General features: G+C 43.2%; 1 protein-coding gene across 2 annotated transcripts in view; it reads right to left on the bottom strand.

Annotated features, from left to right (window-relative positions):
* The window catches only part of CACNG7 (calcium voltage-gated channel auxiliary subunit gamma 7), a 228265-nt gene that overhangs the window by 45270 nt on the left and 166960 nt on the right, over positions 1-16035 (bottom strand). The window contains exons 3-4 of one of the 2 annotated variants that reach the window (XM_075328787.1): positions 13895-13981; positions 11920-12000 (exon numbers count right to left, since the gene is read on the bottom strand). In XM_075328787.1, the coding sequence (XP_075184902.1) occupies positions 11920-12000; positions 13895-13981 (168 nt within the window). The remainder of the gene's footprint in view (positions 1-11919; positions 12001-13894; positions 13982-16035) is intronic. The other variant, XM_075328788.1, reaches the window with a different exon arrangement.

Raw genomic sequence — 16035 nt, 5'->3', positions numbered from 1 at the left:
CTTTACCTGTCTGCGGAGTTCGAATGGAAGACTCATCTCGCAGGATGTCCGTGGAAGCAGCGTACCTGACCAGGAAAGATCAGACTGAGACGGACGAGAGTCCTACATACTCTTTGCATATCCCATTTGGTGAGTGCAAATCAATCTACTTCCATGGGAATATACTGTACTATGCTTAGATTAGCACCACACTGTCCTCCCTTCCCATTCTCCCTCTCTTAGAGGAGAAGTATAATAAAACTCTAGGAATTAATAAAAACACAAGCAAAAGTGATGGTTACACTGTTATATTATAGATCTCTTAGTTCAAAATATGAAGGGCCAAACGTGTTCCCAAAATAAGGACACAAAATAAGGAATATAACTTCTCCGTTCTGTGCCGCAACGCAAGCAAAGATCTGTCGCAGTTGGGTAGATTCTGTGAACAATCTCCACATATTTACACCAACTTGTCAAGATTTTGAAATTATTTTCTTTAGCTTTGCAGGCCATGGGTATTTTATATATAAGCAAAAAAATCTTTTGCTAATCCAACTCATTCAGTCTGATATCAAGCTCACATTCCCAAGCTCCCATAAATACAGTGCATGTACCTGAACAGAAATTGAGGAGCAGGCATAATGTGCAAGGGAATATCTGGGGGGCTCATGAGGGGCATCTGCCCCAAGTGCAGCTGGCACTGGGACGCCATCTGGCCGCCTATCTCAGTGACCCAAGGTGACTCCCTGGCAGCCGCATTTTACCTCCCTCCACTGCGGCAGAGGGATTCAAGAGTTTATTTGAGGAAGGAGTGTGAACAGATCACATACCTGGAATAAATGTGAATATGTGAAGAAACAAGGGTAAATATGGGAGGAGATGACATTGTAGGGGGAAGTGGGTAAATGTGTTAGGAGACAACAGTATGGGGGAGTTGATAAATGTGTGACGAGACAACAGTATGGCGGAGTGGATAGATGTGTAAGGAGACAACAGTGTGCGGGGGAGTGAATAAATATGTGAGGAGTCAACAATATGGGGAAAGTCTATAAATATGTGAGAAGATGACAGTATGGGGGAATTGGTAAATATGTAAGGAGACAACAGAATGGGGGAGTGGATAGCAGTGTGAGGAGATGACAGTATGGAGGAAGTGGATAAATGTGTAAGGAGACAGCAGTATGGGAGGAACGGGTAAACATAGGAGGAGACGACAGTATGTGAGAGTGCAGAAATGTGTGAGGAGACGACAGTATGAGGTTGTTGATAAATGTGTGCGGAAATGACAGTATGGGGAAATGGATAAATGTGCAAGGAGACGACAATATGGGAGAGTGGATAAATGTGTGAGGAGACGACAGTATGAGGTTGTGGATAAATGTCTGAGGAGATGACAGTATGGGGGAGTGGATAAATGTGTGAGGAGGCAACCATTGTGGGGGGGAGTGCATAAATGTGTGAGGAGACAACAGTATGCGGAGAGTCAATAAATGTGTGAGAAGACGACAGTTACATAGTTACATAGTTACTTAGGTTGAAAAAAGACCTAGGTCCATCTAGTTCAACCTTCCTCCACCAGTTCTACATTTGGTCACTAAGTCATTTATAACCAACAATGTTATGTATACCTAGGAAATCATCCAGCCCTTTTTTAAAAAGCTGTTATAGTATCTGCCATTACTACCTCTTGTGGTAGGGCATTCCACAGTCTGATTGCTCTAAAGCGGGCTTTACACGCTACGATATCGTTAATGAATTATCGTCGGGGTCACGTTGTTTGTGACGCACATCCGGCGTCATTAACGATATTGCAGTGTGTGACACTTATGTGCGACCTAAAACGATCGCAAAAACGGCAAAAATCGTTTGCCGCGGAGAGGTCGTCCTAAAACAAAAAATCGTTTTCTTCTAACTAGCGATGTTGTTCCTCGTTCCTGCGGCAGCACACATCGCTATGTGTGACACCGCAGGAGCGACGAACATCTCCTTACCTGCCTCTACCGGCTATGTGGAAGGAAGAAGGTAGGCGGGATGTTTACATCCCACTCATCTCCGCCTCTCCACTTCTATTGGACGGCTACCGTGTGACGTCGCTGTGACGCCGCACGACCCGCCTCCTTAGAGCCTCATTAGAGTTGCTGGCCAGAGCAACATCGCAGGTCAGGTAAGTCCGTGTGACGAGGGTAAGCGAGGTTGTGCGCGACTGGCAGCGTTTTGCCCGTGCCGCACAACCGTCGGGAGCGGGTACGATCGCTTGCTATCTCGCTAGGGAGATCGCAGCATGTAAAGCTCACTTTACTGTAAAGAACCCTTTCCTATTTAGCTGTCAGAATCGCTTTTCTTCCACTCGCAGTGAGTGCCCCCTGGTCCTTAGTATTGTCTTTGGAAGAAATAAGTCATGTGCCAGTCCTTTATATTGACCACACATGTATTTATACATATAAATGAGATCTCCTCTGAGACGTTTTTTTTCTAAGCTAAACGTATATAACTTTTTCAACCTGTCATCATATGGGAGGCCTTCCATTCCTTGTAGTAGTCTAGTCTACCCGCTTGTGAACTGACTCTAACTTCTTTATGTCCTTCTTAAAATGCAGAGCCCAAAACTGGATCCCATATTCCAGATGTGGCCTTACAAGTGATTTATAGATGGGTAACAATACGTTGGGATCACGGGATCTAATCTCTCTTTTTATACACCCTAAAATCTTGTTTGCTTTTGCAGCTGCTGCTTGACATTGAGCGCTGCTGCTCAGCTTATTTGTAATAAGAATACCCAAGTCCTTCTCCTGTTCTGTAGTCCCGAGTTTACTTCCATTTAATGTATACGCAGTTATAGGATTACTCCGTCCTAGGTGCATTACTTTACATTTATCAACATTAAATCTCATTTGCCAAGTATCTGCCCATTCTGACATCTTATCCAGATCTTTTTGTAATATTGTACTATCAAGGTCAGTTTTTAATATCCTACATAGTTTGGTATCATCAGCAAAGACTGACACTTTACTATCAATCCCATCCACAAGGTCATTAATAAAGAGAGTAAAAAGAATCGGTCCAAGCACAGATCCCTGCGGCACCCCACTGCTGACTACAGCCCATTTAGAGAATGTACCATTTATGACTACTCTTTGTTTCCTATCTTTTAGCCAATTCCTTACCCAGTTGCATATAGTTTCCCCTAGTCCTTGCTTCTGGAGCTTTAGTATAAGGCTATTATGTGGTACAGTATCAAATGCCTTTGCAAAGTCCAAATAAATCACATCAGCTGCATTACCAATATCCAGGTTTGCACTTACCCCCTCATAGAACCCCAACAGGTTGGTTAGACACGACTTATCTTTCATTAATCCATGCTGTCTGGGGGAATTGGTAAATATGTAAGAGATAACAGTATAGGGGGAGTGGATAGCTCTGTGAGGAGAAAACAGTATGGGGGAGTGTATAAATGTTGGAGGAGATGACAGTAAGGAGGAGTGGATAAATGTGTGAGGAGATGACAGTATGGGGGAATGGGTAAATCTGTGAGGTGAGGAGATGACAGTATGGGGGGGAAGTGGGTACATGTGTGAGGAGAGAATAACAGTATAGAGGGAGTGAGTAGCTGTATATATAGACATTAGTTATGGGGGGACTGGGTATGGGTAAATGTGTGAGGAGACTGTATGCGGAGGTTGGTAAATGTGTGAGGAGACAATAGTATGTGGGGTTAAAGGGGTAAATGTATGAGGACACTGTATGGGGAGGAGGGTAAATGTATGAGAAGACAGATCCTGATTCCAGAGAAGTATCACTTGCTGATCTGCTTGCTGTCATTTTGATAAAATCACTGTTTTTTCTATTTCAAATTCAGCAGTTCTCTGAATGCTGAGCCCTGTATAACCACACCACTGATCTGCAGATTTTTGTGTACTCTGTGCATAGGTGTCGCGGGCGGAGGAGGGGACGCCGCGCTCTCCCACTGCTCGGGTCCGGCTGCCACGGCTGCTGCGGCCTGCTGCTGCTCAGTGGCTCGAGCGTTGGGCCGGATCCAGGGGACTATAGCGGCGCTCCTCGCCCGTGAGTGAAAGGGGGGTTTTTGGGTGTGGGGATTGAGTTTATTGTCCGTGACGCCACCCACGGTTGTGGTGATTTGTTAGAACCACCGCTGCTCGATATGGGGATCCCGGGAGTGATGATGTGGAGCAGCCAGTTGTTGTGTTGTCCCTCCGTGGGTAGGGGTTGGTGATCGCGGGGCTCAGGGGGGAGGTGGGAGATGCAGGGCCTGGTGGGCGCAGGGACGCGGGGGGCAGCGCTGTGCCTTCCAGCACTGTGGTACTCACTCAGCCTGAGACGGTGACACAGTTCTCGGTAAAACACACGGCTGGAAAGACGGTTCCCACGGACGGCTGCACTTGCTCTCCCAGTAGGTAACGGTGATGTCCCTTTGTCCTGCACCTAATGTTCTTGTGTTGGTAGCGATGGGTTCCCACCGGTAACCCGCTCCCCGGCTTGGGTATGGGCCGGAGGAGCCCTACTTTGCCCGCAGACGCTGGCCCCGAGGAACTGGTGCCCTGGCGGTGGCGGTGTTCCTCCTTAATGGTTGGACTGTTGCCTTCAATCGGGACTTGGTTGTTGGGAGACAGACGTCCCCTTCACTGACGGATTTGGCAAATTATGGCGACTCCTAGCCTTGCCGGGGTCCGAGAGGCCCCTGCCCTGCTGCTGACTGTCCTTCGTATACTGCTCCAGACCGCCGGGCCACTACCCGTCCGCGGTCCTTCCAGCAACCTCCGAGCAGTCCCCCTCCAGACAATCACTGCTGTTGCTGACCTTGCTGACACTGTCCTGCACTTAGCCGGACCAACTTCAGGCTTTCTTAACTCTTTCTTGTTACTTCTTTACTCCACTTACAAGCTCCTCTCCTTTGCTCCACTACCACTTCACTTCCTTCTACTTTCACTTCCACACTCAACTTCACTGTTTACTCCTCCACTCCCTAGCTTGACTGCCGGTTCTTCCCGCCTCCAGGGCTGTGAACTCCTCGGTCGGCGGAGCCAAACGCCTGGCCCACCCCCTGGTGTTAACATCAGCCCCTGGAGGAAGGCAACAAGGATTTTAGTAGCTTTGGTGTTCCTAACTGGGATGTAGGGTGTGGTGGTGTTGTGACCTGTGACCCCTGGCTTGCCCAGGGCGTTACATAGGCAGAAAGCTTCTAATCAATGGTGTGAGCGGGTTACTAAGAACAGGAGTACTAGATGGCACCAGACAGCCAGCGGCGGATGAAACAATGCAATATCAACATGTAGACTAGACACATTTGTAGGTAGCCTTCTGTAATAGTCAGAAAAAAACATAGTGGTCACTGAAGTAACATGAAACTAACGAGAGTCATTTTCAATTTAAATTGAATTTCATATTTTTTCTTAGTTTAACAAAAAGTTACAAATAGATGTGTTCACATCTGTACTGTAACTGACAAATCACTGGAATCAGGGTCTCTATCTCTACATTACGCTGCTCTCAGATTAGCTGGCAAAAACCTGCTGACAAATTCCTTTGAAGACAATGATTTTTTTACGTTCTGTAAACATAAAAGGCTCCTTTTATGTGTATAAAGAACAAACGTTTTATTTTAATTTTCTGTTTATTTTTTGTAAAACTTTTAATAACAATTAGATTATGCAAAAAGACGTTCTGAAGATCATCTCTGATTATGGGATAATGATTGTTGTGTATCTAACCGTAGAATAAAATGATGCTTCCGCAGATTTACTGATGTTTTAAATTCTACGGATAAATATGTAACAGCTTCAGTATTTCACCAACTTTGTAAAATAACTAGGGTATTTGCATAATTCATGAATTTCCAATGCGGTATCCTACATTTGAATGAATGTTAACTAGAGCCTGCTGTAAAAGCCAAAAATATACCCATCAGTTTCCCCTTCCACAGCAAACATGTATGTTAGATAAAATCTACCTCTGGAAAAAAAAATAAACCAATGGAGTGGATCAAAAACTTGTCCTGTTGATCTGTTCAATCAGTTATTCCTCTGGTGTGATTTTTTTTTAGATTTTTGTACTTGTAATTAGTGATGGGCGGACTCGCAGATAACCGGGAGTGGCGGGTCTAACCGGGTTAAAAACAATCCAGTTCCAGCCCCAGATTGGTCCCGGTTATCTGGCCAGACGCCAGTCCCAATTTAAATCTATGGGACCAGAATCCGGTGATTAAAAATGGTGGTAGAAGGGATAAGAGGATAGGGATAAGTTGGCTATAATTGCCGAGTCTCCGGCGTGGCTGTAACTGCTTCCGCAGCCGCTCATTCACTTCCAGCACTGCTCATTTGCCTTCATTGCATATACACTACTTTCCCTGCCCACAGCGTCTGTGATTAATTGCAGTCAGATGCACCCCCAGCCTGTGTGACAGAATCTGACTGCAACCAATCACAGGCGCTGTCTGTGGGTCATTGTACATTAAAGTAAAAATAAATAAATAAAAAAATTGGTGTAGGGTCCCCCATATTATGATACCCAGCACAGATAAAGCATATGGCTACAGGCTGCAGTCCCCAGCTGTGCGCTTATCTTGGCTATGTATCAAAATAAGAGGAACTGCATGCGACTTGTTGTTATTATTATTATTATTATTATTATTATTATTATTTAACCCTTTAGTGACGGAGCTAATTTTCACCTTAATGACCAGACCAAATTTTGCAATTCTGACCAGTGTCACTTCATGAGGTTATAACTCTAGAACGCTTCAACGGATCCCGGTGATTCTGAGATTGTTTTTTCGTCACATATTGGACTTCATGTTAGTACCAAATTTAGGACAATATTTTTTGCGTTTATTTATGAAAAAAATTGAATATTGGCAAAAATTTTGAAAATTTAGCAATTTTCAACTTTTGAATTTTTATACCGTTAAACCAGAGATTTCTGTGACACAAAATAGTTAATAAATAACATTTCCCACTTATCTACTTTACATCAGCACAATTTTGGAAACAAAATTTTTTTTCGTTAGGAAGTTAGAGGGGTTCAAAGTTTATCAGCGATTTCTCATTTTTACATCAAAATTTACAAAACCATTTTTTTAGGGACCACATCACATTTGAAGTGACTTTGAGAGGCCTAGATGACAGAAAATACCCAAAAGTGACCCCATTCTAAAAACTGCAACCCCCAAAGTACTCAAAACCACATTCAAGAAGTTTATTGACCCTTCAGGTGCTTCACATGAACAAAAGCAATGTGGAATGAAAAAAAGCAAAAATTAAATTTTACCTAAAAATGTTGCTCTAACCCAAATTTATTCACTTTTAGAAGAAATAACACAACAAAATGGACCCCAAAACTTGTTCCCCACTTTCTTATGAGCGCGCCGATACCCCACATGTGGTCAGAAACCTCTGTTTGGACAAATGGGAGGGCTCGGAACAGAAGGAGCAATATTTGAATTTTGGAAAGCAAATTTGGCTGAAATAGATTGCAGGTACCATGTTGCATTTACAGGTCCGATAAGGTACCTAAACAGAAGAAATCCCTCACAAGTGACACCATTTTGGAAACTAGACCCCTCAAGGCTTCTATCTAGGGGTATAGTGAGCATTTTAGATCCACAGGTACTTCACAGATTTTGTTAACGTTACGTTGTCATATTGAAAATTTTAATAATTTTCTCAAAAATGTTGCTTTAGCATCAATTTTCTCACTTTTTCAAGAGGTAATTCCAAAAATTTGACCTCAAGGTTTGTTAACCACTTTTTTATGAGCGCGGTGATACCTCACATGTGGTCTGAAACCTTTGTTTGGACAAATGGGAGGGCTTGGAACGAAAGGAGCAATATTTGAATTTTGGAAAGGAAATTTGGCTGAAAAAGATTGCGGGCACCATGTCACATTTGGAGGACCCCTAAAGTACCTAAACAGCAGAAACCCCGCACAAGTGACCCCATTTTGGAAACTAGGCCCCTCAAGGAATTTATCTAGATGTTTGGTGAGTACCCTGAACCCCCAGGTGCTTCACAGAATTTTATAACGTTGAGCCATGAAAAAAAAAAAAATAATTTTACCACAAAATTGTTATTTCAACCAGGTAGCTTTTTTTTTAACAAGAGCAAAAGGAAAAAATTCAGCATAACATTTATTGTGCAATTTCTCCTGAGTATGCTGATACCTTATATGTGGTGGAAATCAACTGTTTGGGCGCATGGCAGGGCTCGGAAGGGAAGGAGTGCCATTTGACTGCAAAATTGACTGGAATCAATAGCGGACGCCAGGTTGCATTTGGAGAGCCCCTGAGGTGCCTAAACAGTGGCGGTCCCCCACAAGTGACCCCATTCTGGAAACAAGACACCTCAAGGCTTTTATCTAGGTGTATAGTGAGCAGTTTGAATCCACGAATACTTCACAGAATTTGATAAGCTTAGGTTGCCATATTGAAAATTTTCATTTTTTTCACAAAAATGTTGCTTCAGCATCAAATTTCTCACTTTTTCAAGAGACAACAACAAACCGTGGACCCAACAGGTTGTTATCCAATGTCTTATGAGCACAGGGATACCCCACATGTGGCCAAAAACTTCTGTTTGGATAAATGGGAGGGCTTGGAATGGAAGGAGTACCATTTGAATTCTGGAAAAGTTGAGATAAATTGCGGGCACCATGTCACATTTGCAGGGCCCCTTGGGTACCTATACAGCAGAAACCCCCCACAAGTGACCCCATTTTGGAAACTGGATTTTATTCAGGAGTATAGTAAGCATTTTGAATCCACAGGTACTTCACAAAAATGTTGCTTTAGCAACAAATGTCTCACTTTTAGGCTATGTGGCCATGATCCAGCGACATGGCGTCTAGTATACAGTGTCAGCCGTCCTGCAGAGATATGAGTGTTGTCCACGGGAGAACGCATCTGCCCATGCCCACGATTTGGGTTCAGGCCGCTGTGGAGCTCTATGCTACCTGCAGAGAACACTCATCTCCGCAGCATAAATTGACATGCTGAGGCTCGGGAAGCTGCACCACAGGTCAGTGTATGCTGCGGAGAAAAGAAGCACAGTGGGCACGGGATTTCTAAAAATCCTTCCACTGTGCTTCTACTGCACAACGCAGCGCTATGGACGCAGGGAAAACACTCTGCGCCCAAAACACTGCAAATCCCGATTGTGGGCGCACAGCCTAAAATGCTACAATGGATGAATGGATAGATGTCAAACAAATATAACGTCCCACCCCCCTTCATATTCTAAGCTGGCGCCCTTTAGTGCCTTTCATGTGGCACTAAAGGGTGCCTAGCCTTGTATTTAGCCCCCCAAAAAATTAATAATTAAAATAAACGACGTGGGGTCCCCCCTATTTTTGATAGCCAGCTAGGGTAAAGCAGACAGCTGTAGCTTGCAAACCACAGCTGACAGCTTCACCTTGGCTGGTGATCAATTTGGAGGGCTCCCCAGGCGTTTTTTTAAAAAAAAAAAAAACCGTGGGGTCCCCCCCAAATTAGATCACCAGCCAAGGTGAAGCGGACAGCTGGGGTCTGGTATTCTCAGGGTGGGAAGAGCCATGGTTATTGGACTCTTCCCAGCCTAAAAATAGCAGGCCGCAGCCGCCCCAGAAGTGGCGCATCCATTAGATGCGCCAATCCTGGCGCTTCGCTCCAGCTCATCCCGCGCCCTGGTGCGGTGGCAGACGGGGTAATATATGGGGTTGATACCAGCTGTAATGTCACCTGGCATCAAGCCCTGGGGTTAGTGATGTCACAGCATCTGAACAGATACCCGACATCACTAACCCAGTCAAGTAATAGAAAAAAATAAAGACAAAAAAAAATTTTATTTGAAAAAAAAACTCCCCGAAACATTCCTCTTTTACCAATTTATTGAAAATAAATAAATTTCGGTCGCTGTAATCCATGTTGGAGGTCCCACGCCGACTCTGGATCTTCTAGAATATGGGGGGCACGTTCAGGGAACGTATCCCCCATTTTCTGGAAGAGCAAGCTCTCCATGAGCAGTGTGGGTGCAGTAATCTGAGAATACTACACTCACACTGCCCCGGTCCAACCTAGGGCAGAGTGACCTGCAGTAACCTTATTCTAGAATATGAGGGGCACGCTCACAGAACGTACCCCCCATTTTCTAGAACAGCAGTCTCTCCATGTGAGGAGTGTGGCTGCAGATTACCATACTCACCCTCCCCCGGTCCACAGTGCAGCAGCCTGTGTAGCAGCGACGTCAGAGTCCCTGCTTGCAGGGATCCAGCTGACAGCCGCTTTCTGCGCATGCGCCGCCAGCTTTCAAGAAGCAGGCGGCGTGATCGCAGGGATGGATCACCAGCAGACAGGTAACGTAAGACCAGGGGCTGGGGGGGGCTGGGCTGGGTGACGGGGGTGACGGGGGGTGACGGCGGGACAACTTTCTACCGCATGTGACGTGTCACATGCGGCAGAAAGAGCAGGATGGATGCGGCCGCCATGTTCCACGCTCTGGAGGGGGGAGGGGGGAGGGGGGAGGCGGCTCTGGAGACCGGAGGGGGCTCCGGGGACCAGAGATCTCCGGTGGCCCGGAGGAGGGGTCAGGGGGAGGACATTTCCCTCCGATCTGAAATGTTTGATCATTTCAGATCGGAGGGAAATGAATGCAGAGCCGGCGGCGGCTGCAGTTTTCAGCGCGCGTCGGCGCCATCTTGGATTTTCCGGAGGGGGGGTAGGGGTGGTGGGGGGACTCTCCGGTACCGGGGGCTTTGGGGGCACTAAGGGCTCATATTTATTTCTCATCTGACATGTTTGATCATGTCAGATGAGAAATAAATCAATTTTACCGGCCATTTTTTTTTTTAATGTTGTCGCCGGTATACGGTGTATACCGGCGATCGCATTAACGGGGTCCAAAAAAAACACCCCGATTCATAATCTTGGGGGTCTCAGCTACCTCCGGTAGCTGAAACCCCCGAGATTTTTCGTCACTGGGGGGCGCTACAAGCTTTTTCCGGCCTGACGTCTCAAGACGTCGGAACAGAATAAGTACCCTGTTTTTCCGACGTCTTGAGACGTTAGGCCGTCGCTATGGGGTTAAATAAATCATTTTTAAAAATTGGTGTGCAGTCCCCCCAATTTTGATACCCAGCCATGATAAAGCCCACAGCTGAGTGCTTGTATTCTCAGGCTAGGGAGACCCATGGTTATTAACCCTCCCCAGCCTAAAAATAGCAGCCTGCAGCTGCCCAAGATTAGACGCAACAATCCCAGAACTTTACACAGGTTGGGTTTGCATCTAACTACAACTAATCACAGACGCCGGTGGGTAGGGAAAGCACTGCATATGCAATGAAGGTAATGAAGCGCCCGGACGTGAATGAGCGGCTGCAGGAGCAGTTAAAGCCGTGCCGGAGACTCAATAAGGACAGCCTCCTTGCTTTATTATTTTTTTCTTTATTTTTTCTTTATTTTTTGTTTTTCCCTATTGCCGGATCTGGATCAGTACCCGGAATTCTCAGAGAATTCCGGGCCCGGGCCCGACACTCGGTTACCTTTGAACTCATGTGGATCTGAATTTTTACAGTCCGGGTCCGCCCATCACTTTTTGTAAACCTTCCAACCACAGACACGAACCCATTCTTTCTTAGTGCACACTAAAAAACCACCAGCTTGATACATAAATTGAATTATGTAATCATATCAAGTCAAGTGCAGCAGAATGACATAGGGTGCGATTTACCCCTTTGCTGGACTTTTTTGATACCTTACATTTTTTATGTGTCAAATCGTACAAATAGCACTTGTACAATGTCCAAAAAGCGTTTCTAAGAGTTTATACGTGGACCACATTAAACCATGCAGAAAAACAACATGTAAACAAATATACAACATAATAAAAACAACCAGTATAACCAAGTAATAGACACAAACACCACCACTGGAAGCTGTCATTTTAAGGCTCTTTGTACCTGACCTTTCCTCAGAGTAGAACTTTGTAATGGGCAGAAGACTAGCATCATACACTACTCTGAAGACCGACTGAGTCTGTGCTGGAAGAAAGAATATATGTCAGATAACCTCTGGCTAAATACATCATTTACATTATTATACAGTTGAAACCAGACATTTCCATACACTATCTAAAAACACATTCATGTTTTTCTCACTATCTGACATGAAATCAGAATAAACCTTTCCCGTTTTAGGTCAATTAAAAAACAAAATTATTTATATTTGCCAAATGCCAGAATAATAAGAGAGAGAGAGAAACAGAAACAGTTTAAGGCATTTTTATTACTTTCTAAAAGTTTACATACCTTTCTTTAGTATTTGGTTTTATTGCCCTTAAACTGCATGACTTGGATCAAACATTTTGGATATCCTTCTACAATCTTCTCACAATAGTTGGTAAGAATTTGTGCCCATTCCTCCTGACAGAACTGGTGTAACTGAGCCATGCTTGTAGGTCGTCTTGCTCACACCGGCCATTTCGGCTTTGAACATAGTTTTCAATAGGATTGAGATCAGGGCTTTGTGATGGCCACTTCAAAACATTAACCTTTTTATACTTAAGCCACTTGGACCAGTTTGGCAGTATGCTTCAGGTCATTGACCATTTGGAAGATTTCGAAATTTCCACTTAAGCATTAAGTTCCTTGCTGATGTCTTGAGATGTTGCTTTAGTATTTCCACATAATCTTCTTCCTCATGATGCCATCTATTTTGTGAGATGCACCAGTCCCTCCTGAAGCAAAACAACCCCACAACATCACAACATGATGCTGCCACCCCCGTGTTTGACAGTTGGGATGCTGTTCTTAGGCTTCAAACCTTCTCCCTTTTTCCTCCAAACATAACAATGGTCATTATCGCCAAATAGTTTAATTTTAGTTTTGTAAAGACAAAGGACATGTCTCCAAAAATGAAGGGCTTGTACCTGTTTGCATCTGCAAACATTAATCTGGCTTTTTTATGTTTATTTTGTAGTACAGAGTGTCCTTTCAGCCATGTTGATACAGTACTGGTTTCACTGTAGATAATTACACAATCTTATCAGCTTCCGCCAGCATCTTCACAAGGTCTTATGCTTTTGTTCTTGGGTTCATATGCACATGTCTGACCACAGCATGTTCATTTCTGGTACACAGAACCCATCTCCATCTTGAATGGTATGATGGTTGGACATTCCCATCTAAATTGTACTTGTGTATAATTGTTTGTACAGAATAATGAGGCACCTTCGGGTCTCTGGAAATTGCACACAAAGATGAACCACACTTGTGCAAGTTTGCAATTCTCTTCCTGAGAACTTGGCTTATTTCTTTTGACTTTCTCATGATGCTACACAAAGAACCAGTGTGGTTTAGGTGTGCATTAAAATGCATCCACAGGTATGTCTCTAGTTAACTCAGATGTTGCCAATAAACCTATCAGAAGCTTCCAAAGACATGACATCATCATATGGGCTGTCCCATATTGTTTAAAGGTGTTGTACTCTTGGTGTATGTAAACTTTTGACTTTGCAGAAAGTAATAGTAATGCCTTAAAATATTCTCTTTCTCTCTCATTATTCCGGCATTTGGCAAATATAAATAAATTTTGGTTTCTAATTGACCTAAATTGGAAAAGGTTTATTCTGATTTCATATCAGATAGTGAGAAAAACATGCAGATGTGTCTTTTTAGATAGTGGATGTAAACGTCTGGTTTCAACTGTATGTGGAATAATAAAACACATGTTCTCTTCACTTTTACCAAATATATATTCAGGTATTTCTAGACTGCTCTTGGTGTTACATTATTTGTCATTGGGGCACTGTCCAATAAAATGGACATACTATGATAGGCGAGATAAATGTCTATTGTCTATTAATGAACAAGAGTTAAAATTGAAAAAAATATATAAATAAAAATCATAATTTGTATTAGTTTTTTTTCAACTTACTGAGTATATTCGCAGTATTTTCAGTCACAATGTCTGTATCCGGTCCATGAAAAAATTCGGAAGCAACACACCGACCTTTTTCTCGGCCTGCAGTAAATACAGTAAAATATTTATTAGTTATAGAATTGTTTTTGATAGATAATGGAAAATACAAGATACATTAGGGATGTTTTATTAAATATGTCTAACAGATCAATTTGATCTATGAGAGACAGAAAAGTGCAATAAGACGATACCTCAGGGATCAATGAATGGTAATGAGGTGAAACATGCTCACCTGGAAGGGTTGTGTCAGACACAACCACTGTTGTAGCATGGAAATGGCTGCAGCAGTTTCATGCTAGGTATGGGGAAGTACCAAGCAAGCGGCGAAAGGGAATGGGAACCCTGTGCCTCGTGAAGGGGGAGATGGTGACCCCTGACAGTCTACCGCTGACACCTGGCTTCCCTCACCATCCTAGATAGGTTCTGCACCTGTGTGCTGAGCCAGATACCGTACCTTGGCTAACACTGAAGTAAACCCTAGGTAGAAAGCGGATGGGATGAGTGCTTAGTCAACCCCACTAAGCACTAAATAAGAAACAGATATAACAAACAGAGGTAAAGTGAACAAACAACCTATCTCCAAATGTCTCAGGCTGAGGTGTAATAACCACAAAGTTTCTCCAGATATATACAAGCTGACTGCTTGCACTGAAGACTTGTTAAAGGTATATGAGCTATCAACGAGTAATATGAAGGGAAGGTATATAAAGACACAGGGAAGTTCGATGAAAAGCAGCTGAAAGGTTAAGGAAATCTGCAGGGTCCTAAAGGGAAAGGGATGAAAAACAAGCAGAAATGATAGAAGGTCATGGAGCAGTTTGTGCAGCCAAACACTGTGACCTTCTATAGCCGGACACCATAAGACAGTCTTTCACCCGTGACAAGCAGCTTCAAAGATACAAATGATGCTTCAGTGGAGAAAGAAGGGGTAACGCCACACTGCCATATGAGGAAACTTCAGATAGGATCCTGTATAGTGATTTTATTCTAGGCGTTTCAGAGATAAACTCCTTCCTTGGGAACGATCACCATCAGTGGTTTTGTTCCTGAGTAAAGAGTTTATCTCCAAAACGCGAAGAATAAAATTGCTAAACATGATCCTATCTGAAGTTTCTTCATACGGCAGTACGGTATTAACCCTTCTTTCTCTACTATAACAAATCAACTTAAAATGTTATTTATAGCATCCTATACCTGTCCAAATTTTATTTTTTTGGAACCTTATATTTTTTATGTGTCACATAGTACAAATATTGCTTGATTTATTTTTACACGATGCTGATCAAATTTGCTTTGAAATTGATTCAATTTCCTAACAAGAATTGCTAAGAATTCAACTATGGAAGTCAAAGTTGTCCATCTGACACTGGTAGTATGAATTCTATATTTATAAATGCAATCCAACATTTTAGATGTGAACTAAAGCTAAATTCACACAATTTTCTGCTTTTCATCCCAAAAATGGATGATGTTTTATCTGCATTGTCATCCATGTGTAATATATTTGTCTTCTGTATTGGATTCCATTCTATATACGGTATAAGCAGCAAACACATTTTACAAGACCAAATACTGGATCCTATGTTAAGCATTGCAAAGTATCCCTAAAAATCAGATGCTACTGATCCATATGGAATACGTTTTTTTTATGCATCAATAGACTTGAATAGGTGAGTCTCATGTGAAGTACAGAAGAGATTAGTGCATGCTGCGATTTTCAGACTGGAAAAAAATGTCATTGATTGGGACAGCCTAATTGATTAACATTGGTTCTAGCACTGGCCTTATGATATTGGACCATGTGTCCCTGTGATTCATATGGAGATGTTCATTTTTTTCTAACAGCATGATTGACAAGTACCAATAAAAGTCTACGGGTCCATGATAAACAAGTACAGCACATGGATAGCATCGGTGTACAGTCCGTATGCCGTCCGTGTTTAACATTGCAAAGTATAGGAGAAGCTTTGTAACTTAATTCCTTCTTTATCCAGACCAGAAAACATATGAGTGGCACACAGGTGGCACACTGATGGCACATTGGTGGAACACTAATTGAAAACAATGACACCAGCACTGTTTTTTTTTTTCATATA

This window comes from Anomaloglossus baeobatrachus, chromosome 11 (genome assembly GCF_048569485.1).
Source record: "Anomaloglossus baeobatrachus isolate aAnoBae1 chromosome 11, aAnoBae1.hap1, whole genome shotgun sequence".
Classification (NCBI taxonomy): Eukaryota; Metazoa; Chordata; class Amphibia; order Anura; family Aromobatidae; genus Anomaloglossus; species Anomaloglossus baeobatrachus.
This window is presented reverse-complemented; position numbering and strand designations above follow the sequence as displayed.